The 22,519-nt window shown below is 43.2% G+C and overlaps 1 protein-coding gene across 1 annotated transcript in view; it reads left to right on the forward strand.

Moving 5' to 3' along the window:
* Positions 1-855: 855 nt before the first annotated feature.
* The window catches only part of LOC143936975 (fatty acid desaturase 2-like), a 57,669-nt gene continuing 36,005 nt past the window's right edge, over positions 856-22,519 (forward strand). Inside the window, exons 1-3 of the mRNA XM_077460771.1 lie at positions 856-1,001; positions 1,938-2,207; positions 13,569-13,679. Coding sequence (XP_077316897.1) covers positions 1,998-2,207; positions 13,569-13,679 — 321 coding nt within the window. The 5' untranslated portion in view covers positions 856-1,001; positions 1,938-1,997. The remainder of the gene's footprint in view (positions 1,002-1,937; positions 2,208-13,568; positions 13,680-22,519) is intronic.

Here is a 22,519-nt window from a genome sequence, read left to right on the forward strand (position 1 = left end):
CTCATCCGGGGAACCCAGTGCTCATCCAGGGGACCCCAGTGCTCATCCAGGGGACCCAGCGCTCATCCAGGGGACCCCAGAGCTCATCCAGGGGACCCCAGCGCTCATCTGAGGACCCCAGCGCTCATCCAGGGGACCCCAGCGCTCATCTGAGGACCCCAGTGCTCATCCAGGGGACCCCAGTGCTCATCTGAGGACCCAGCGCTCATCCAGGTAACCCCAGTGCTCATCTGGGTACCCAGCGCTCATCCGGGGAACCCAGTGCTCATCCAGGGGACCCCAGCGCTCATCTGAGGACCCCAGTGCTCATCCAGGGGACCCCAGTGCTCATCTGAGGACCCAGCGCTCATCCAGGTAACCCCAGTGCTCATCTGGGGACCCAGCGCTCATCTGGGAACCCAGTGCTCATCCAGGGGACCCCAGCGCTCACCTGAGGACCCCAGTGCTCATCCAGGGCACCCCAGTGCTGCACAGCAGGGGTGAGAACCACTGCACTGCCTAACTGACGTTCTCTGCCATGACTTCCCTCCCACACACCTATTTACTCCTCATCTGTGTAATAATCATTCATTTCTCTTTCTCAGGCGACAATAACCTGTTACCACCAACAGCTGTATGCTGGCCCCTCCATTTCTCTCACCCCCATATCAGAGTTCTCCTCTCCCCAGGTCTGCCCCCTCCTCTCCTCTCTCAGGTTGTTGGGGGTGTTCTCTGGCTCCCCTCCCAGCTCACAGATAATTCCCTCACGTCCTCCAGCTTCGAAAGATCCAGCAGGGCCAATGACAAGGAGGCTGCCCCTGGTCCCGGGCCCGGGATTGGTCCTCTCTCTCTGCTGATTGCCCTGGAAACCCTAAACAGGGGAGAGGAGGAGAGAGGAGAGAGGAGAGGAGGAGAGGAGGATGCTCAGGGAGGAGGAGGTGGAGGGAGAGGAGGGGAAATGCTTGTAGCCGGCTACATGTGGAGACTCCGAGACTGAAGGAGAGCAGGCGGGCAGACTCTGGGTGAGCTGGAGCAGCAGGTGGAGGGGGGCAATTCTTAGTCTAGGGGGAGACAGTTGCTACTGGGGGGAGGCAATTGTTGGTGGGGGGGAGACAGTTGTTGGTGGAGGGGGGGGGGGTGATTGTTGGTGGAGGGGGAGGCAATTGTTAGGGGGGTGCTGGTGGGGTGGAGGGAATTTTTAATGGGGGGGAGACAGTTGCTAGTGGGGGGAGGCAATTGTTGGTGGGGGGGAGGCAATTGGTAGTGGGGGGGAGACAGTTGTTGGTGGAGGGGGGTGATTGTTGGTGGAGGGGGAGGCAATTGTTAGGGGGGAGAGACAGTTGTTAATGGGGGGAGGCAATTGATGGTGTGGGGGGAGGCAGTTGATGATGTGGGGGGCAATTGATGGTGTGGAGGGAGGCAGTTGATGATGTGGGGGGGCAATTGATGGTGTGGAGGGAGGCAGTTGATGATGTGGGGGGGCAATTGATGGTGTGGGGGGAGGCAGTTGATGATGTAAGGGAGCAATTGATGGTGTGGGGGGAGGCAGTTGATGATGGGGCAATTGATGGTGTGGGGGTAGGCAGTTGATGATCTGGGGGGGCAATTGATGGTGTGGGGGAGGCAGTTGATGGTGGGGGCAGTTGATGATGTGGGGGCAATTGATGGTGTGGGGGGGGGGCAATTGATGGTGTGGGGGGAGGCAGTTGACGGTGGGGGAGGCAATTGATGATGTGGGGGAAGCAGTTGATGATGTGGGGGAAGCAGTTGATGATGTGGGGGCAGTTGATGATGTGGGGGGCAATTGATGGTGTGGGGGGAGGCAGTTGATGGTGGGGGAAGTTGATGGGGGGGGGGTGAGGTGACAGGGGAAGGTAAGTGACAAGAATGACAGACACAACACAGAAACGATGAGCTTCTGAAATCTAAATGACAGTTTTGCTTTTATTTCCCGGCAGAGAGAAGAGGAGGAGGACAGGGAAGCTGGCGCCTAGTGCCCCCCCAAGAACGGAGTTACCATGGGCAAGGGGGGCCAGAACGGAGAGGGGTGCAGTTCTGGCTGCGTCAAGTCGGATCCTCGCTACAGCTGGGAGGAGATCCAGAAGCACAACACGAGGACTGATAAGTGGCTGGTGATAGACCGCAAAGTCTACAACATCAGTGCCTGGGTGAAGAGGCACCCCGGGGGGCTCAGGGTGATCAGCCACTACGCCGGAGAAGACGCCTCGGTGAGTCCCGGGGTCACCCCCAGCTTTTTTTCTTTCTTCTTCTTTTTTTTCATGAGCTGCAGAGCTTGCAATCATACACCTGTTATTAGATTTTAATCTAATTAGAATGATTAACACCAAATGATAAGGTTAGCATTTGTTGTAGATCTCTTATTGCAAATTTTCAAGATTAAAAATCAGTTATAAAACGAAGCACATCCCATTAGGAGATCCAAACACGTGTCTTTTAATTTTATTTCACGTCAGGGAAGGATAATGGGGGAGATTTACTAAAACTGGAGGGTGCAAAAATCTGATGCACTCTCCAATCAGCTTCCAGCTTTCATTGTCAAAGCTTAGTTGAACAAGCTGAAGTTATAAGCTGATTGGCTGTCATGCACAGCTGCACCGGATTCGGAGTGCTCGTGTTTTAGTAAATCCCTAAGAATACACCTCTATAGTAGAATAACCCAGCGGTGCCAAATCAGCTGTTGCTTGTGTGCCAGCATGCCAGGTGACAATACAGTGTGCAAGGAGAGAGCTCCCTGCTCCCCCGACTATGGTGCCATACTGTGTATAGGACGGGTCACTGTGCCTATAAAATCTCTGCACATCTCAGTGTTAGAAACGAGGTTTTGTTTTGTAAACATGAATATTTATGTAACTGTTATTAGTGGGAAACACAAAATCCTGGAATAAATGACCTGTTAAAAAAAAAAAAAAAAGAAGAAAATAATAGTAACAATGTTTTAATGAGGAAAACAAAATCACAAATACTTTAGAAAAAGATCATCCTGGATGATGTGACCTGTCAAATAATGTCACAAGTGTATCAATCCTGTATAATAATAATAATATTATTAATAATGTTTCAATGTGAAACACATAATAACACTTTGAAAAAGATTTTCCAGGACTACATGACCCACAAAATACTGCCATAGAATATACTGCAAATCCTGTGTTATAGTATTTTTATTTGTATTATTATTTATTATTATTTTTAATGGGAAAGACAAAGACTCTACCAAAAGACAATCCTGAACTGTGACCGATCAAATAATGTTAGAAGGGTATAAATCAATAATAATGATAATAATAATAATCTGAGGGCCGGTTCAATGCGTTTTTGATGCATTTCTGGATGCATTCCAGGTGCTTTTTTTCTTCCTTTCCTGTTTTTTTTTTTTTCTTCTTTAGAGCCAGTTCACTTTAGAGCCAGTATTATTCTTTAGAGCCAGTATTATTATGCAGTCCAGTGCGTTATTTTATTTTTCTTCTTTTTCTTGTTCTTTTTATTTATTTTATTTTTTATTAAAGCCAGTTCACACCACATGCAGTCCAGGGCATTTTTTTTTTTTTTTGGGCCAGTTCACACCACATGCAGTACAGTGCATAATTTTTTTCTTCTTTTTTCTGTTTTATTTTTTATTTTCTATTATTTTTTTTTAGAGCCAGTTCACACCACGTGCAGTCCAGTGCATTATTTTTTTTCTTCTTTTTCCTGTTTTTTTCTTTTTTTTTAGAGCCAGTTCACACCACATGCATTCCAGTGTGTTATTTTTTTTTTCTTCTTTTTCCTGTTCTTTTTATTTACTTAATTTTTTATTAGAGCCAGTTCACACCACATGCAGTCCAGTGCGTTTTTTTTTTTTTGGGCCAGTTCACACCACATGCAGTACAGTGCATTATTTTTTTCTTCTTTTTTCTGTTTTATTTTTTATTTTCTATTATTTTTTTTTTGAGCCAGTTCACACCACATGCAGTCCAATGCGTTTTTTTTTTCTTCCTTTACCTGTTTTTTTTTTTTTAGGGCCAGTTCACACCACATGCAGTCCAGTGCTTTTTTTTTTTTCTTCTTTTCCCTGTTTTTTTTTTTTGTTTGTTTTTTAGGGTCAGTTCACAAAACATGAAGTCCAGTGTGTGTTTTTTTTTTTTTTTTCGGCATCAAAAACACATGGAAAGTAGGTTATATGGTTTCCAATGGTATAGTTCACCTCAGTGCGGTCAGTTCCAGTGCGTTCCAATCCCATCATTTTTTTTTTTTTTAAAGTAGAACATGCTGCATTTGTCCTACACTTGACTGTACTGGAACTTGGTAAAAAGCATCAAAAACACACCGAAATGCACTGGAAAGCATAAAAAATGCACCAGTACAGTGATAAGAAAATCAGGAACAAAGAAGAAAAAAGCATCTGGCATGCATCCAGAAACGCATCAAAAACATGCCAGAACGCATTAAAAACGCACATGCAGAAACGGATCTGGAGTGCGTTTTTGTGGTGTGAACCAGTCCTAAAATAACAGAGGCAGCGCTTCCACAAATCAAATCCCACCACACTGTTGCTAAAAAAAAATGCTGCAATGTATCAAGTCGATTGTAAAGTCCTCTGCTCAGTGTGCTATGCTTCAGCATCAGAAGTGAGACTCCTCCTAATAAGGACTGATAGAGTCCTCACTTCTCAAGTCTCTTGACATTTCTAGTTGACTGTACACGGGAAGAGTTGAGGTTTCTCACGTTTGCCTATGGTCATCCTAAGAAATTCATAAATATACATGCAAATATAACATTTGGATATGGAATGTGAGGCTGGCTTCAAAGGCTTTGTGTGTGTGAGCCCATGTGTACAAATATTTTTAATAGTAGTACAAAGGTCATTAATCTGCTGTAAAAGCTGGCAGCCAATCACATGTCCGTTTTAGGAGCTAGACTTATTTCCGACAGGTCACCAAGTACTACTGGTCATTAAATCTTAGTATTAATATTCCATTCAAAACATTAACAAAAGCAGAACTGAAAATAAAGTCTAGAAAGAAAAACATGAAGCCCACCAGGTCGCTGTTCCCTGAGTCTCTTACTATTGGTAATCTGTTGATCTGAGAACCCCTGCTTGTGATGCAGGAACGTTATTCTAAAACACACCCACTGTTATCTGCTTGCTGCCTCTCACATGCAAAGATCCCAGTCAGCAGTGATAAGATTCTCTCAACCACCAATCAGATTTAAACCTGCGTGGAGGGCCGAATGTGAGCATGAGCAGAGAGGAAGTTACATAGCAGAGGTTTCAGGATCTACATTCCCAGCGACCCTGTGAGGTGCTGTCTGAATTCTTGTAGCAGAGGGGCACAGATAACCTGAATTAAATGTAACCATGTTAGTCCTCTGATTTTAGCACAGTTCCAGTGTTTGCTGGATAGCATTGGTAGCACATTGCCACATAAGCTATAATTAACATATCCCAGCTGCATACTTGGCAACACTCCCCTGGGCATGCACAGGGGCACAACCTAATCCATACCTCCCAACTTTTTGAGATGGGAATCAGGGTCACCTATAAGCAAAAGTATGCAGGCATAGGACACACCTCCTGCCACGCCCCCTTAAATGGAAAATTGTACAAAAAAACAAGATTGGTTAAACCCACAAGTGCTTTTTTACCACTACTATTCCTTTATATTGGCTTTTGGAATTCACAAATGCAGCAATTTAGGACTCAGATGAACAGTTTCGCACTGGAAAACACTTTTTGATAGATAAAAGTGCATTTTATATACATCTATATAGATCAGACCAAAATGAGGGACAAATGAGGAGGAATGAGGGACAGAAGGACATTGCTCCAAATCTGGGACACTCCCTCCAAATCAGGGACAGTTGGGAGCTATGCTAATCTCTCTGTGCAGTGCTGATTCCCATTACTGCCCCAGCTCCCCCCCCCCCCCTGTAGTGCTGCTGGTTTCTCCCCTCGGCTGCTGTGGGGGATGTTTCAGGATGGAGAACGGGGGAAAGGGCTAGTCAATATATAATTAACCAGCCAGTTCTTTTTCTAAATGAACACAGTGAACACACTCACTCACTGTGTTAATTTATAACTGAAGCATAGTAAACTGTGTTTACTATGCTTCCGTTTGTGAATGAACAGGAAGCAGTTCAGCACAGAGCACTTCCTATTTATTCACTGCCCCCTGAGGCTGCAGAGAAAGGCGTGTGGGTTTGGGCTTTGGGGTGCACACCCTAATGCAATAGACTGTGCATACCTATGATCACTGCCACAATGGGAAAGGTCACTGGAATGGACAGGGCTTACATAGACAAGGGGAGGGACCTGTTCAGAATGTCAGTATTTATATCATGGGTCTTCAAACTATGGCCCTCCAATTGTTCAGGAACTACAATTCCCATCATGCCTAGTCATGTCTGTGAATGCCAGAGTTTTACAATGCCTCATGGGATGTGTAGTTTCGCAACAGCTGGAGGGCCAAAGTTTGAGGATCCCTGATTTATATTAATAATATATCCACTTCAGCCCCGGAAGGATTTACCCCCTTCCTGACCAGAGCACTTTTTGCAATTCGGCACTGCGTCACTTTAACTGACAATTGCGCGGTCATGCGACGTGGCTCCCAAACAAAATCAACGTCGTTTTTTTTCCAAAAATAGAGCTTTCTTTTGGTGGTATTTGATCACCCCTGCGGTTTTTATTTTTTGTGCTATAAACAAAAAAAGAGCGACAATTTTGAAAAAAAATCATTATTTTTTACTTTTTGCTATAATAAATATCCCCCAAAAATATATATTAAAAAAAATAATTTTCCCCCGGTTATATTGATAATATATCTTGTGCCTGAGTACTTTATGCAGTAATCTGAGATGGCAAACAAAAATAAAGGGTCTGTCCATTCATAACTAAAATTATAAAAAAAAAAAAAAATGTGTATATATTTAAAAAAATAAGTCTGTAGTGTAACATGGTTTGCACATTTAAAATCATCTATTAAAAAAAAAAAGAAATTAAATATACAGTTTATTAATTAATAGTCAGTGCATTACATTCATATTCCGATTTCTATCCTTTGTGATTCTAATGAATAAAAGACTATAAAAGGATTGCAATTGGGACAGAGAAATGATGATTTCATACTGATGCATTTTTTTAGAATCAAATACAGTTTATTTTAAGATCGCAAATTACATGTCATGACTGGTGATGTACTAAAGGCTGACCGGTGCTGTAATGAGTAATGACTTCTGCCTTGTGTGGTTACGTAGAGTAAAGATCTTCACATTGCTGACATACCTCTTCTTTTCAGATTCTCATCCACAGAGAACTGCATAGTAGTCAGGCCTAGATATTGAACTAATCCATCTGTGTCAATGGATTAGAAATTAGGAGACTCTAGAGTGCATTGGACAGGGAAATATTACTTATATTTATTATAATTATTAAATGATTTATAATAATTATTAATTTTTAAATTATTATTATTATAATTATTATATTCTGGTCACATATATAGAGTCTGTGTAATGCAGGGCAATATACATGAAAACAATATGCAAACAGGATATGCAAACTTTTGAGCACAAATGTATATTGTTTTTTTTACAGCATCATGTGTGTGTACTGTGCAGCACAGTCCTATTTTAGTGCTCATTCTATAGCTGTTTGCAAACTGATTGGCTGCTATGAATCTACTTGCTGACCAGCCTTTTTGTGGAACATTTTGTTTACAGGTTTAAATTAGTATTTTTTGGTAGAAAAATACTTAGAACCCATAAACATTATATATGTATATATATTTTTATTATCAGAACCCTAGAGAATAAAATGGTGGTTGTTGCAATATTTTATGTCACACTGTATTTGCGCAGTGGTCTTCTAAATGTAATTTTTTTTTTGGAAAAAATACACTTTAATGAATTTAAATAAAAAAAAACACTAAAGATAGTCCAGTTATTTTGTATATTGTGAAGGATGATGTTACGCCGAGTAAATAGATACCTAACATGTGCTTTAAAATTGTGCACACTCGTGGAATGGTGACAAACAACGGTACTTAAAAATCTCCATGGGCGACAATTGAATTTTTTTTACAGGTTACATGTTTAGAGTTACAGAGGAGGTCTAGTGCTAGAATTATTGCTCATATGTGTGGTTTGAACACCGTTTACATATGCGGGTGCAACTTACTTATGCGTTTGCTTCTGCATGCAAGAATAGAGGGATGGGGTACTTAAAAAAAAAAAAATTCTTATGTATTACTTTTTTACACTGTCCCTTTATTATAACTTTTATTCCTATTAAAAGGAATATAAACATCCTTTGTAATAGAAATAATTTTGTAATAGAAATAAGCAATAAGTTCCTCCTTATTGAAAGATATGGGGTCAAAAAGACCCAGATTTCTCATTTACCTTTAAAAGCAAAAGAAAAAAAATATTTTTTGACACTCTGACTTTTAAAAATAAAAAATGTCTTTACGCCGGAAGTGACGTTGGAGGTCGCTGCGATCCTCTAAGAGCATAGCACTGAGTGGGAGCCATCTTGCCCTCACTCGACTTCCTGCCTAGCCATCAGATGGATCAGATCCAAGCTGTCGGTAAAACCATAAACGACCAGAAATGACCGGTAAGCAGCTGGGGGGGGGGGGGGCACACCTCTCCCGCTGCCTCTAAAAGTGATCCCGTGGTGAATCTGCCACCGGGATCACTTTTATCCAACGCTGAACTGCTCCCAGAAAAGAATGATACTGGGGTTATGTCAGCTAGCTGCTGCCATAACTTCAAGGTCATGATGTATATATACTGTAGGGGGTCGGCAAGTGGTGTTTAAAGAACATAGTTGAGTCAGGCACCTGGTGGCCTGGGCCTCCATGTCACATGGCTCTCAGACATTCAGACTAACCTTGGAACCCTAGTCTGAACCTCAGAATTTACAAGGCCCTGAAAGAAACTGTGCTTCAGGTGTAAGTAGGGGTCGGAGGGGGTGAAGAACAGAGGATGTAGTGTGCAGCGTCAGACATTCGTAAATGTGTGTGGCGGACATGAAGGTCAGTGTGGGCTTGGGGTGGTTGCAGTACAGAAAAGATGGCCCCTGGATAGCCTTGTATTTCTGTAGCCCACTAGCTGAAGAGTTTTGGACATGTGTTGCAGCTAGGGAATGCCTACAAACTCATGAGTCTGCTGCTACTCCTTTCACTGTCCAGTCACAGGGTGGGGAAGGGGGAAAACCTGTGGGTATTACTGAACTGCAGGTTAGGTCAATGTAGGTCTCCTCCCCTACCAGCAAGCATTTCTTTCTATGATACGATCCCACAGACAGTTCTTAAGGATTGTTTGAAGACTGGTCCATGTTCATTCAAATTTGCTAAAAAAAAATCAATCATTTCTAGATTCAGACAGAATATTAAAACCATTGTTTCTTTTAACAGAATGATACGTGTAGACCAGTGAACACCGTCTTTCATTGGTTTACAGTACTACACCACAGTTCAATGAACACAGGTATTACAGCAGTATATGTAGATGAGTGCGGCAGTGATAACCCAGGCTTCTTAGGTGTGACAAGCTTGAAACATAGAAGTGAATGCAGCCACCCTGAAGACCATAAATGCCCCAGAGCACCAATAGTCAGGCTGCATCTCTTATTTTGATAGAGGAGCACAGTGGCTAGCATTTATGCCTAGCAGCACCGGGGTCCTTTATTCAAATCTCAGCCAGGACACTATCTGCATTGAGTTTGCATATTTTCCCTTTATTTGTGTGGGTTCCCTCCTACGCTCCAAGGACATGATGGTAGGTTAATTTGCTTCCATCTTAATTGGCCCTAGTATGTATGTACAAATTGGTTATGTCCATGTGGCATTCTGCATGCCAGTCCAAAGCCTGAGGAATTGGAGAAGGTTAAGGAATGACTTGGCAACCTACCTCGTAAAAATATCCCCAAGAAAGTTTTATGGAAAAAGCCTTCAAGCATGCCAGACATAGTGCCCAGAGAGCTGGCCCATCAGAACAATCAACAACTAAATGGCTTATGCATGCATAGGGGTTAGTTCACATTACAAGGGAACAGGATAAATAAATACAATAAAAATTCAAAGTTCTTAAAAACTCTGTATTTTTGCTCACACATGATTGGATGATGGAAGACAACGGAGCTTTACCTCATTCACTAAGGCCCCATTCACATTTGAGAGAAGGAAGAGCTTGTGTTCCGCGAGCATTTTTTTTTTCCAGTTTTGGAGTTTTTCCGCATGTAGTGCATAGGGCAGCCCATTCATTTGAATAGGCTAGCCAATGTGTAATAAATGCCCTGAAGGAGCCCCCAAATATTTTTGTGAAGCGGAGCGAGGCGTTTTTGTATTGCGCGTTTTTTGACGCATGAATGCATGTCTGATGCCAGCGTTTAGGGTACTATTATTAATTATTGGCACTGCAAGTACGACACGTGCAGCGCGTTTCTGAAGAGTGCCTTTGTCGCGTGTTCCAGGAACGCTCAGGTGTGAATGCGGCCTAAGTGAATAGGAAGATTTCCTTGCAAAGCGAACAGCCTATTTGCCTTTAGTAAATCAATCCCACATATCCTTCGGAGACATGAGCCTGCACTGTGCCCAATGCTTTTCACCTGTCAATAACGGCTTGGGAGATTGTATTGTGCACTTCACTGACAATAGCTGTGATCAGATTTCAGTATGCCAGCGCAATGTCTGCAAACCCTGAATCTGATTGTACGTTGTATTATTGTGATGTTACAATTACACACCAGAGCCTATAATGCACGTCTTTTGTATGTACATTATACGTGTAGATTTTTAGTCCTAGGGATCTGTGCGGTCTGCTTCTGTTATATCGCAGAGTACAAATCGCAAGCCTTAAGCATATAAAAAAAATTAGGAACAATGCCATGTAAAGGGTTTCCGAGGGCTGTCTCGTCTGTTAGAGACAGCTGGTCATGTCTGCCTGTAGGAGGGCTCCAAATAAAGCAGAGCTCTGATTGGAGGAGAGCCTTCTGCTGATGCTCATTGAGAACAAGGGATGCAGAGAAACGCAGAGACGAGGTTACTGCAGTTCACAGCAATGCAGGCAACTGGCGGTCAGGCGCAGTCAAGGAAACCGTTAATGTGGAGGAATAGAGTTGAGCAGATATTATCAAATATCAATTGTACACCTATATAGTACAACATACTATGACCTAAACATAATGTTAAAAAAATATATATAGATAGATAGATAGATAGATAGATAGATAGATAGATAGATATACAGCCATTAAAATTAGACTATCATCAAAAAGTTCATTTATTTCAGTAATTCAATTCAAAAGGTAAAACTCATATTTTATATAGATGCGTTACACACAGAGGGGGTTATTTACGAAAAGGCAAATCCACTTTGCACTGCAAGTGCCCTTGGGAGTGCAGTCGCTCTAAATCTAAGGGGTAGATCTGAAATGAGTGGAAGCTCTGCTGATTGTATCATCCGATCATGTGCAAACTAAAATGCTTTTTTATGTTCCTTGCATGTCCCCCTCGGATCTACAGCGACTTTACTTCAAAGTGCACTTTCAGTGCAAAGTGGATTTTCCTTTAGTAAATAACCCCCATAGTGATACATTTCAAGCATTTCTTTCTTTTAATGTTGATGATTAGGGCTTAAAGCTAGTGAAAACCCTAAATTCCGTATCTCAGAAAATTTGAATATTACATAAAGTCAATAAAAAAAAAAAAAATAAAAAAAAAGGATTTTGAATACAGAAAATGTTGGCTTACTGAAAGGTATGTCCTTGTACAGTATAATATGCACTCAATACTTGGTTGGGGGTCCTTTTGCATACCTCCCAACATTTTGAGATGGGAATGAGGGACACCTGCTATGTAGGCATAGGACACGCCCCCCTGACACAACCCCTTAAAGGTGAATTAACCCCAAAAAAGGTTAATTAAGTCCATAAGGACTTTTTTTGCCACTCCTATTCCTTTATATTGTCTTTTTACATTTAAAAATGCAGCAATTTAGAATTTAGATGAAATATTTAGCACTGGGAAACACTTTTTGAAAGATAAAAAGTGCATTTTATATACTACTATATGGATCAGACTAAAATGAGGGACAAATGAGAGGGAAAGAGGGACAGAGGGACATTGCTCCAAATCAGGGAGAGCCCCTCGAAATCAGCGACAGTTGGGAGCTATGCCTTTTGCATGAATTACTGCATCAATGCGGAGTGGTGGCATGGAAGCCACTCCGCATTGAAAAATGTTTTCCTTTAAATCCTAAGGGACATTTCACGCCACTGCGCTGTGGGTGCCATGCTTTTTGAAAAGTCCTACATGCTGCATCTTTGGTGTGGTGTTGAAAACTGCATGAAAAACACAGCTTCCCATTGGAATGAATGGAAGTTGAACAACACAGTTCAATGAACACAGGTACTACAGCAGTGTATGTAGGTGAGTGCAGCAGTGATAACCCGGGCTTCTTAGGTATGACAATCTGGCAACATAGAAGGGAATGTAGCCAAATGCCCAAGGGCACCAGTAGTCAGGCTGCATCTCTTATTTTTATAGGGGAGTGCAGTGGTTAGCATTTATGCCTTGCAGCATTCGAATCTCAGCCAGGACACTATCTGCATTGAGTTTTCATATTTTCCCTTTATTTGTGTGGGTTCCCTCCTACGCTCCAAGGACATGATGGTAGGTTAATTGGCTTCCATGTTAATTGGCCCTAGTATGTATGTACAAATTGGTTATGTCCATGTGGCATTCTGCATGCCAGTCCAAAGCCCTAGGAATTGGAGAAGGTTAAGGAATGACTTGGCAACCTACCTTGTAAAAATATCCCCAAGAAAGTTTTATGGAAAAAGCCTTCAAGCATCAGAGTGCTGGCCCATCTCAATAAATAAACAACTGAATGGCTCATGCATGCATGGGGGTTGGTTCACTTTACAAGTGAATAGGTTTAATAAATATGATACAAACTCACTTCTTGTGCAAGGTACGTTTTTAAAAACTCTGTATTTTTGCTCGCACATGATTGGATGATGGAAGACAGCGTAGCTTTACCTCATTCACTAAGGCCCCATTCACATTTGAGAGTAGCAGGAACTTGCGTTCCCGCACACATTTATTTTTCCTGCTTTTGGAGTTTTTCTGCTCGTCGCGCATAGGGCAGCCCATTGATCCTACATGTGATAAATGCCTTGAAGGAGCCCCCAAATATTTTTGTGGAGCGGAACGTGGCGATTTTCGCATTGAAAAATGTTTTTCCTTCTTTGGTGTGGTGTTGAAAACTGCACCAAAAATGCAGCTTTCCAAATGAATGCAAGTTGCTGTAAAAACGCACCGCAATTTGTGTTTTTGGTGCGTTTTTGAGTCACATGTCCAGGCATCCCAAAAATGCACCACAAACGCACAGGAAATGCAAATCACAAAATCACAGTAAAAAAAGCATATGATTTTGCTAAAGAGCAGTGTGAAAGGGCTCTAAGAGGTCACGGTGATACAATGTCCTTAGGGTAGTAGACTAGCAGTTGCTTTTATGCTTTATGTGTGTTGCTTGGAAATGTTCTTTAATGCCAAGAAATGACCTATTGTTTTTCCACACAGGACGCTTTCCATGCATTTCATCCAGATCTGAATTTTGTGAGGAAATTTCTTAAGCCGCTGTATATTGGTGAACTAGATGAGAATGAGCCCAGCCAGGACCGTGGAAAAAATGTAAGTCTACTATCACATTGCTGTGTAATGGCTGGAGACGTAACAGGAAATGAGAGGAAATCACTCCAAAGTAAAGAGAATTCCCATCTTTGAGAGATGGAAGTTTGCTCTTACTTCCTGCTCTAAAGACATCTAAAATTTTATGGATTTCCCCCCAATTTCTTAGTATCTAAGTACCTTTCTCCAAACCTATACACAGCTGCCACATGACCCAGCTCTCTCCCAGCCTGTCTGCAGGGAAACATAGGCAGGAGGAGCTTCTAGTCCTCTGCTGCTTGTCACATGTTTAAAAAAAATACAGCCTTTGGTATACAAAATAAAAAAATGAATAATTAATATAAATCAATAAACTGTTTTCATACAAATGTATATATATGAAATCAAATCTTTTTTTTTTTTTTACAATAACATGGCATGGGTGAATGTCACGCCCCTCCAGCGTGTGTCTTTGAATAACAGGGAGGCAAATCTTCCATCATTCTACATATAATATCCCACCCCATTGTATTTAGCTGGTTAGTGGACATTGAGAAGGAACGAGGAGTGGACTGTCATTTACCACTGTGTATACGCCTATATGTGTGACAGGGGCGTAACTATAGTCGGTGCAGCAGTCGCGACCGCAACCGGGCCCTGTGATGCAGGGGGCCCATGCAGCCCCCTCTACATATGGCCGGCAGCAGCATAGGCAGCTGGGGGTACCAGTGCACCATGCACACGGGTGGCTGGAGGTGGAGGGTGACTAGCAGAGCTCCATGCTCGACTATCGCACTGGCTGCTCTTTATTTGTGCAATCCCTGCATGACCTGTGTCCTCGGCCGGTTCCTCAGAGTACCCCTATCCTGCTCCATGCATTGCCACTCAGTCCGATGTCTGTTCTCACCAGCCAGTGCCCCCCCCCCCCCCGAGTCCGGCCCACACTGCACTGCATACTTCTCCCGGGTAAACAAACTTTAAGCACACAGATGCAGTGCTGCCCTATGACAGCCCCCCGGAGGACACTGCAGGCTTGTCTGCCAGCCCCCCTCCTCCCCCATCATACACAGATGATGAAATGTCTTTCTGGGAGATATGCTGATCGCCCGTCCAGCACACTGGATGGAGCCCAGGCCAACACGGATGAGTGCGTGGCCTACAGCTTGGTCATGGTGAGTGAGAGGACCCCATCCCCCACACACCATTACTTACCCCCTCCATCTCCCCCTGGGGACAGGGACCCCTTCTCACATGGGGACAGGGACCCCTTCTCACCTGGGGGCAGTAACTTCATCTGCCCTGGAGAAAAAGACCTCATCTCTTCTGGGGACGGGGACCCCATCCTGCCTAGGGACAGTCCTAAAAATGTAAAAAAATAAATAAAATAAAAACTACTGATACGAGTGGTGGAACTACAGGGCTCACAAAGGTCATACCTGTGACCACGCCCTGGAGTTCCACCGCCGGACTCGGAGAGAAGGGCCCTGGCTGGGGTTCAGGGGGGCCCTTCATGGTTTCTTGCATCGGGGCCCTAAAGGTTCTAGTTACGCCACTGATGTGTGACTTTATAGTCACATGGGGTGCTCAGATGTGATAGGGAGGAAATGCTCAGCACAGAAACTCACTGAAAACTGAGCATGTGCAGAGCTGCCAACACTGCTCTGCAAAATCCCCAACTGCAACGGGGATGTGGACAGGAGGAGGAGATAGAGAACTGTTGGGTCAATCAGGTTTATTGCAGACTACAGAAAACACATCTCATAGTGACTGAGTGAGTATGGACAGCATGTAATACACTAGTTATTGATATTTTTTTTATGATGGGGGTTTAGTGACACTTTAACCAGTTCCCGCCCGGCTTATAGCAGAATGGTGGTCGGGAGTTGTTTTAGTTATCCTGAATGGGCGTCATATGACGTCCAACAGGATAAGCCGCGATTGCACGCCCTAGGGGGTGCGCATCGTGGTGATCGGTGGTGCGGCGTGTCAGTCTGACACACAGCATCGCCAATCTTGGTAAAGAGCCTCTGACGGAGGCTCTTTACCACGTGATCAGCTGTGTCCAATCATGGCAATCACGATGTAAAAAGGAAGAGCCATTTATCGGCTTTTTGCCTTTTCGGCTTTATCGGCTTTTCCTTACTCGCGCCTGACAGACGCGAGTAGAAGAGAGCCGATCGGCAGCTCTCCTGACTGGGGGGGGATGCCCGCCCAGGACTACCAGGATGCCTCTATAACCACCAGGGATGGCCACCACACAGGACCACCAGGAATGCCACCCTAGACCACCAGGGATATGCCAATCAGTGCCCAGGCAGCTACCAATCAGTGCCGATTAAAAATGCCTGCCAGTGCCACCAGTAATGTCTATCAGTGCAATCTATCAGTGCCAGCCATCAGTGCCGCCTATCAGTGCGCATCAGTGCCACCTATCAGTGCCCAGCAGTGCCACCTATCAGTGCCCCTATAAGTACCCATCAGTGCAGCCTTTCAGTGCCCATCAGTGCCCACCAGTGCCACCTATGAGTGCCCATCAGTGCCGCCTATCAATGCCCATCAGTGCTGCATATCAGTGCCACCCATCAGTGCCGCCTATCAGTGCCCATCAGTGTCCATCTTCAGTGTCCTTCAGTGCCACCTCATCAGTGCCACCTCAATGGTACCACCTCATTGGTGCCGTCTTATCAGTGCCAGTCAGTGCAGCTTATCAGTGCTCATCAGTGAATTAGAAAACTTACTCTGTTACAAAATGTTATAACCGAAACAAAGAAAAACGTATTTTTTTCAAAATTTTCTGTCTTTTTTTATTTATTTAGCAAAAAATAAAAATCGCAGAGGTTATCAAATACCACCAAAAGAACGCTCTATTTGTGGGGAAAAAATTAGAAAAAATTTCTTTGGGTACAGTGTAGCAAGACCTCGTAATTGTCATTTAAAATGTGACAGCGCTGAAAGCTGAAAATTGGCCTGGGCAGCAAGGGGATAAGTGCCCGGTATTGAAGTGGTTAATGGACTAACTAGAGCAAGCAGTAAAAGGCTTCTAACTTTTTTCGACTTTCCCAGTTGGAATACTTTTGTCTTCAGTCAGTAGTTTAAAAAGTTTTGGAGCCAATGAGGCAGTATAACTGGCAGGCAAAAAGTGTTTTCAGAGTTCAGCAATGGCAGAATTGATATCTCTCTCATGATAGGTTTACTTGAAAGGGTTAATTCCCCTTTACAAATAAACTGCCTCTGCAGATAAGGGGGTACCTGTAGATAAAAACAAACTATGCAGCTTTGAACAAAGTCGAATAATACTCTTGTTATAGGTGTAGGCCATTTACTTACCTCCTGAAGCCTGGTTGAAAGACTCCCAGAGATGGCATTATCCAATCCTGCCTTGCTGCTAGGATGTTGCTAGGACACCCCCAGCGGTTACTGCTCACCCCGCCATCACAGGAGTGAACTCTTTAGATATTCAGACCTTCTCGCATGCTCTCTCTCGCCCCTACTGCAGTAGCTCTGAGCTCAGTGATGCTGTGACAATGGAGAGAGTGGACCATGCATGTGTGGGGGTTTAAAAGCTTGTACCTATGATGTTGAGGGTGAGCAGTAACAGCTGAGAGTGTCTTAGCAACGTCCTAGCAACAAGGCAGGACAAGGGATGCCACCTCCATAAGTTTTCAGCCAGGCTTCAAGAGGTATGAAGATGTTCTACATCTATAATAAAGGCATTATTAAACCTTAGTCAAAGCTGCACAATTTGTTTTTATTTACTGGAGCCCTTTACCTGCATAGGGAGTTTTTTGGGGAAGATGATTAATTCAAGAGACTGCATATGCTTCTTGGCGAATGAGGAACAAAGTAGACAGTTCATAGAGACCTGAGAAGCCAATCAGCTAGTTGGAAGGATCAGGGGCTATTTGAAAGAATATGTTAGACAATATTCTTTATATACTAAAGGATGAGCACATAAAATAACACATATTTAATTAGCACAAAACTAAAACTGTGTCTGTGAAATAAACTTAAAGTGTACCTGCAGTTACTTTTTTCCAGATGAATTTTCTTTGGGCTTCATAAAATTGTGCAGGGCTTTGTGCTATACAAATACTGACTTCAACTAGAAAGTCAGCTCTTGTCCTGCCCCCTGCAGCCAATGACAAGGGGGCAGGAAGAGGCAGACCAAAGTGTCAACTTCCTAGCTTGTGTTGGTATTTTCATAATACATTTCCTGTTATATATTTATCTGTAAACTTTTACAGATTTAATTAATCAATTCAGCCCCGGAAGGTTTTACCGCATTAATGACCAGGCCATTTTTTGCGATACGGCACTACGTTGTTTAAACTGACAATTTTGTGGTTGTGCGACGTTGTACCATGCATGTGTGGGGGTTTAAAAGCTTGTTCCTATGATGGTGAGGGTGAGCAGTAACAGCTGAGAGTGTCTTAGCAACGTTCTAGCAACAAGGCAGGATGAGGAATGTCATCTCCATAAGTTTTCAGCCAGGCTTCAAAAGGTATGAAGATGTTCTACAGATTTGATGTCTGATGAGTTTTCTTTTGGTATTTGATCACCTCTGCAGTTTTAATTTTTTGCGCTATAAACAAAACATTTTGAAAAAAAAAAAAACAATATTTTTTTGGCATGGACAAATCTGACCCTAAGTGACACTTTTTGGGGACCAGTGACATTATTACATTGATCGGTGCTAAAACAATGCACTGATCAATGTATAAATGACACTGGCAGGGAAGGGGTTAACACAAGGGGGAGATCAATGGGTTAACGGTGTACCCTGGGTGTGTTCTAACTGTGTAGGGCAGGGAGCTGCAATTAGCGGACCTCCAGCTGTTGCAAAACTACAAGTCCCATCATGCCTCTGCCTCTGGGTGTCATGCTTGTGGCTGTCAGAGTCTTGCTATGCCTCATGGGACTTGTAGTTCTGCAACAGCTGGAGGTCCGCTAATTGCATATCCCTGGTGTAGGGGATGGGCTCACTGTAACATCACAGAGATTGCTATTCCCAATCACTGGGAACTGCAGATCTCCATGATGTCTCCTGTCAGAACGGGGATCCGCCTTATTTACATAGGCAGATCCCCGTTCTGCCTCTGTGTAACGGGATCACAGGTTGCCGGCGGACATTGAGTTTGTGGAACCCGCGGCAAGCAGTGGGCGCGTGACCACAGTATGACATGTACAGACCGCTGTACGTGTACGGCGGTTCGCGCAATAGATCCGACCTGCTGCCGTATATATACAGTGGCTGGTTGGCAAGTGGTTAAAGCTGTATCAAACCCAACACCAAAAATTTTATATATTGCATCTTATCAATCCTTAGATGTGCTGGCTGCATTTCTTTTCTTTTATTTTCGGCTTTTTTTCCCTCTGTTTTCACCTGGTGATCTGGCCAGTAACTCACCTCCTGTATTAAAGTGCCTCCACTCTGGATGAAGGAGCATGGGGGGCCATTTGGACAGCAGCATCATCAGTCTGGTGGGAGAGGAGTGTTAGATGTATTAGCAGATTTAGATACAATTACAATTTGAAGCAGAACTCCGGCTAATATGTTATTAAGTTACAGCAACGGTTTTTTTTTCCCTTTTGGCATAAAGGTTTAAATAAAAACTGATTATTGTAAGCACCCTGGTCAATGGGAAATGGTTTGTCTCATCCCTGTAACTGATGCAATTAAAGAGCCTTTTCTTTTGAAAAACAACATACTTACTGGCTGGATTACCAGGTGAAAATAGAAAAGTAAAAAAAAAAAGAAACCTAAAGCCCTGTACACAGGGTCGGAAATTCCAACGACAAAATCTGTCTGATTTTTTCTGACAGATTTTGGCCCAAACTTGTCTTGCATACACACGGTCGCACAAAGTTGTCAGAAAATCCAATCGTTCAGAACGAGGTGACGTACAACACGTACGATGGGACTATAAACGGGCCAGTAGCCAATAGCTTTCCTCTCGTAATTTATTCCGAGCATGTTTGGCACTTTGTGCGTCAGATTTGTCTACTCACGATCAGAATTAAAACGATTGGATTTTGTTGTCAGAAAATTTTAGACCCAGCTCTCAAACTTTGTGTGTCGGAAATGCAGACGGAAAAAGTCAGATGGAGCCCACACACAATCGGAATTTCCGACAACACGATCCGATCGCACATTTTCCGTTGAAAATTCCGACCGTGTGTACAGCCGTCGCATCTAATTATACTGTTGTTTTTCCTTATTAAATGCAAATGAGTTGATTGTGGATAAGAAAGGGTGACTTGTATAAAGCTAGCTGAGCATGTCACTTCAACCAATATTACAAAACGAGATCTCAAGCACAATCTATTAATAGGGCTGAAAGCGTAAAGTGATTAAACACCTAAACTGATAAATAAAGTATGCTGCGCTAATATAATCAACTCTGTGCTGTGTTGTTCTGAAAATCACCAGTGCCATTTATCATGCATATGTATGCACCACTTTCTTGTGATAATCAATGCCATGGGGGAGATTTACTAAAACTGGAGAGTGCAAAATCTGGCGCAGCTCTGCATAGCAACCAATCAGCTTTTATTGTCAAAGCTTAATTGAATAAGCTGAAGTTAGAATCTGATTGGCCGCCATGCAGAGCTGCACGGTGCTCCCGTTTTAGTAAACCCCTACCATGTGTCATAAACAGGTGAAGACATTAAAATACATAAGTTTTGAACAATTTACAAAAACACCCACAAATAATGAAAAACTTTTGTTCTGTGTTCAGGTGTAACACCACCACCACCACCACCTCTTATGAATATGCTCTTATCTTATTGACCTCCAAAGTAAAAGGTCTAATGCACATATCTCTTTTAGAACTTGGACAGGGTTGTCACTCCACCGATGTTTCCAGATCTTATCAAGGATAAATCCATATATCCATGTCAGAGAGATACAAAAGTAAATACCATAGTGCTCTCCGCCCAAACATGTTTCGTCGTCGCAACATCATCAGGGTCTTGTTGGGCGAAACAACAGGAGGTCGTGGTAAGAGAGGGTGAAGCCTAGGGCTTCAGGAGAGACAAGCAGAGCAGAAGGCTGCATGGTAGTGGCAGGTTCATTGTCACTCCCCAGAGTGCGGCTCTCCAGCTAGTGTGATTTAAAGTGAAAGTGATCTGTCTTTATGTAAGAGAATTTTTATTCATTAATGCAGTAAATATTTAGATTTGCAGAGGGCACTATGGTATTTTATTTTGCATCTCTCTGAGCTGGTTATATGAATCCCTATTCTTAATGCCTGATAAGATCTGGAAACATTGGTGGAGTGACAGCCCTGTCCAGGCTCTAAAAGGAATATTTGCATTAGACCTTTAATTTAGAGGTCAAAAAGATAAGGTGAGAGCATGTCCATGAGAGTTGGTGATGGAGTTACACCTGAACACAAAACAGAAGAATTTCTCACTTGTGAAAGTTTTTCATTATTTGTTGGAGGACTTTTATTTGTGGACACTTTAGTTTTTTTAACACTTACAGGTGTTCAAAATACATACAATATATTAACAAAAGCATTGAGGCACCTGCCTTTACACGCACATGAACTTTAAAGGCATACCAGTCTTAGTCCATAGGGTTCAATATTGAGTTGGTCCACCCTTTGCAGCTATAACAGATTCAACTCTTTCGGGAAGGCTCTTCACAAGGTTTATGAGTGTGTCTATGGGAATGTTTGACCGTTCTTCCAGAAGCAAATTTGTGAGGGCAGGCACTGATGTGGACGAGAAGGCCTTGCACGCAGTCACCGCTCTAATTCATCCCAAAAGCATTCTGTTGGGTTGAGGTCAGGACTTTGTGCAGACCAGTCAAGTTCCTCCACCCCAAACTTGCTAATCCTTGTCTTTATGGACCTTGCTTTGTGCACTGGTCCAAATCATTTGGTAGAGGGGGGGATTATGGTGTGGGGTTGTCTTTCAGCGGTTGGGCTTGGCCCCTTAGTTCCAGTGAAGTGAACTCTTATGCCCCATACGCACGGTCGGATTTTCCGACGGAAAATGTGCGATTGGATCATGTTGTCGGAAAATCCGATCGTGTGTGTGCTCCATCGCACTTTTTCCGTCTGAATTTCCGACACACAAAGCTTGAGAGCTGGATCTAAAATTGATATATGATCCAATCATTTAAATTCCGATCGTGTGTAGACAATTCCAACGGACAAAGTGCCACGCATGCTTAGAATAAATTACGAGACGAAAGCTATTGGCTACTTCCCTCTTTAAAGTCCTGTCATACGTGTTCTATGTCACCGCGTTCTGAACAATCGGATTTTCTGACAACTTTGTGCAACCGTGTGTATGCAAGACAAGTTTGGGCCAAAATCCGTTGGAAAAAATCAGATGGATTTTGTAGTCGGAATGTCCGACTGTGTATACAGGGCGTTAAGGCATCAGCATACCAAGACATTTTGGACAATTTTATGCTCCCAACTTTGTGGGAACAGTTTGGAGATGGCCCCTTCCTATTGCAACATGACTGCGCACCAGTGCACAAAGCAAGGTCTACAAAGACATGGATGAGCAAGTTTAGGATGAAGGAACCTGGCTGGCCTGCAAAGAGTCCTGACCTCAACCCGATAGAAAACCTTTGGGATGAATTAGAGTGCAGACTGCGAGCCAGGCCTTCTTGTCCACATCAGTGCCAGATCTTACAAATGCGCTTCTGGAAGAATGGTCAAACATTCCCATAGACACACTCCTAAACTTTGTGGGAAGCCTTCCTAGAAGAGTTGAAGCTGTTATAGCTGCAAAGAGTGGGCCAACTCAATATTGAACCCTACGGGCTAAGACTGGGATGCCATTAAAGTTCATGTGTGTGTAAAGACGGGTTTCCCAATACTTTTGGTAATATAGTGTAT

Source organism: Lithobates pipiens, unplaced genomic scaffold (genome assembly GCF_037356315.1).
Source record: "Lithobates pipiens isolate NorthernLeopardFrog02 unplaced genomic scaffold, aLitPip1_a1.2 Scaffold_10, whole genome shotgun sequence".
Taxonomy (NCBI): domain Eukaryota; kingdom Metazoa; phylum Chordata; class Amphibia; order Anura; family Ranidae; genus Lithobates; species Lithobates pipiens.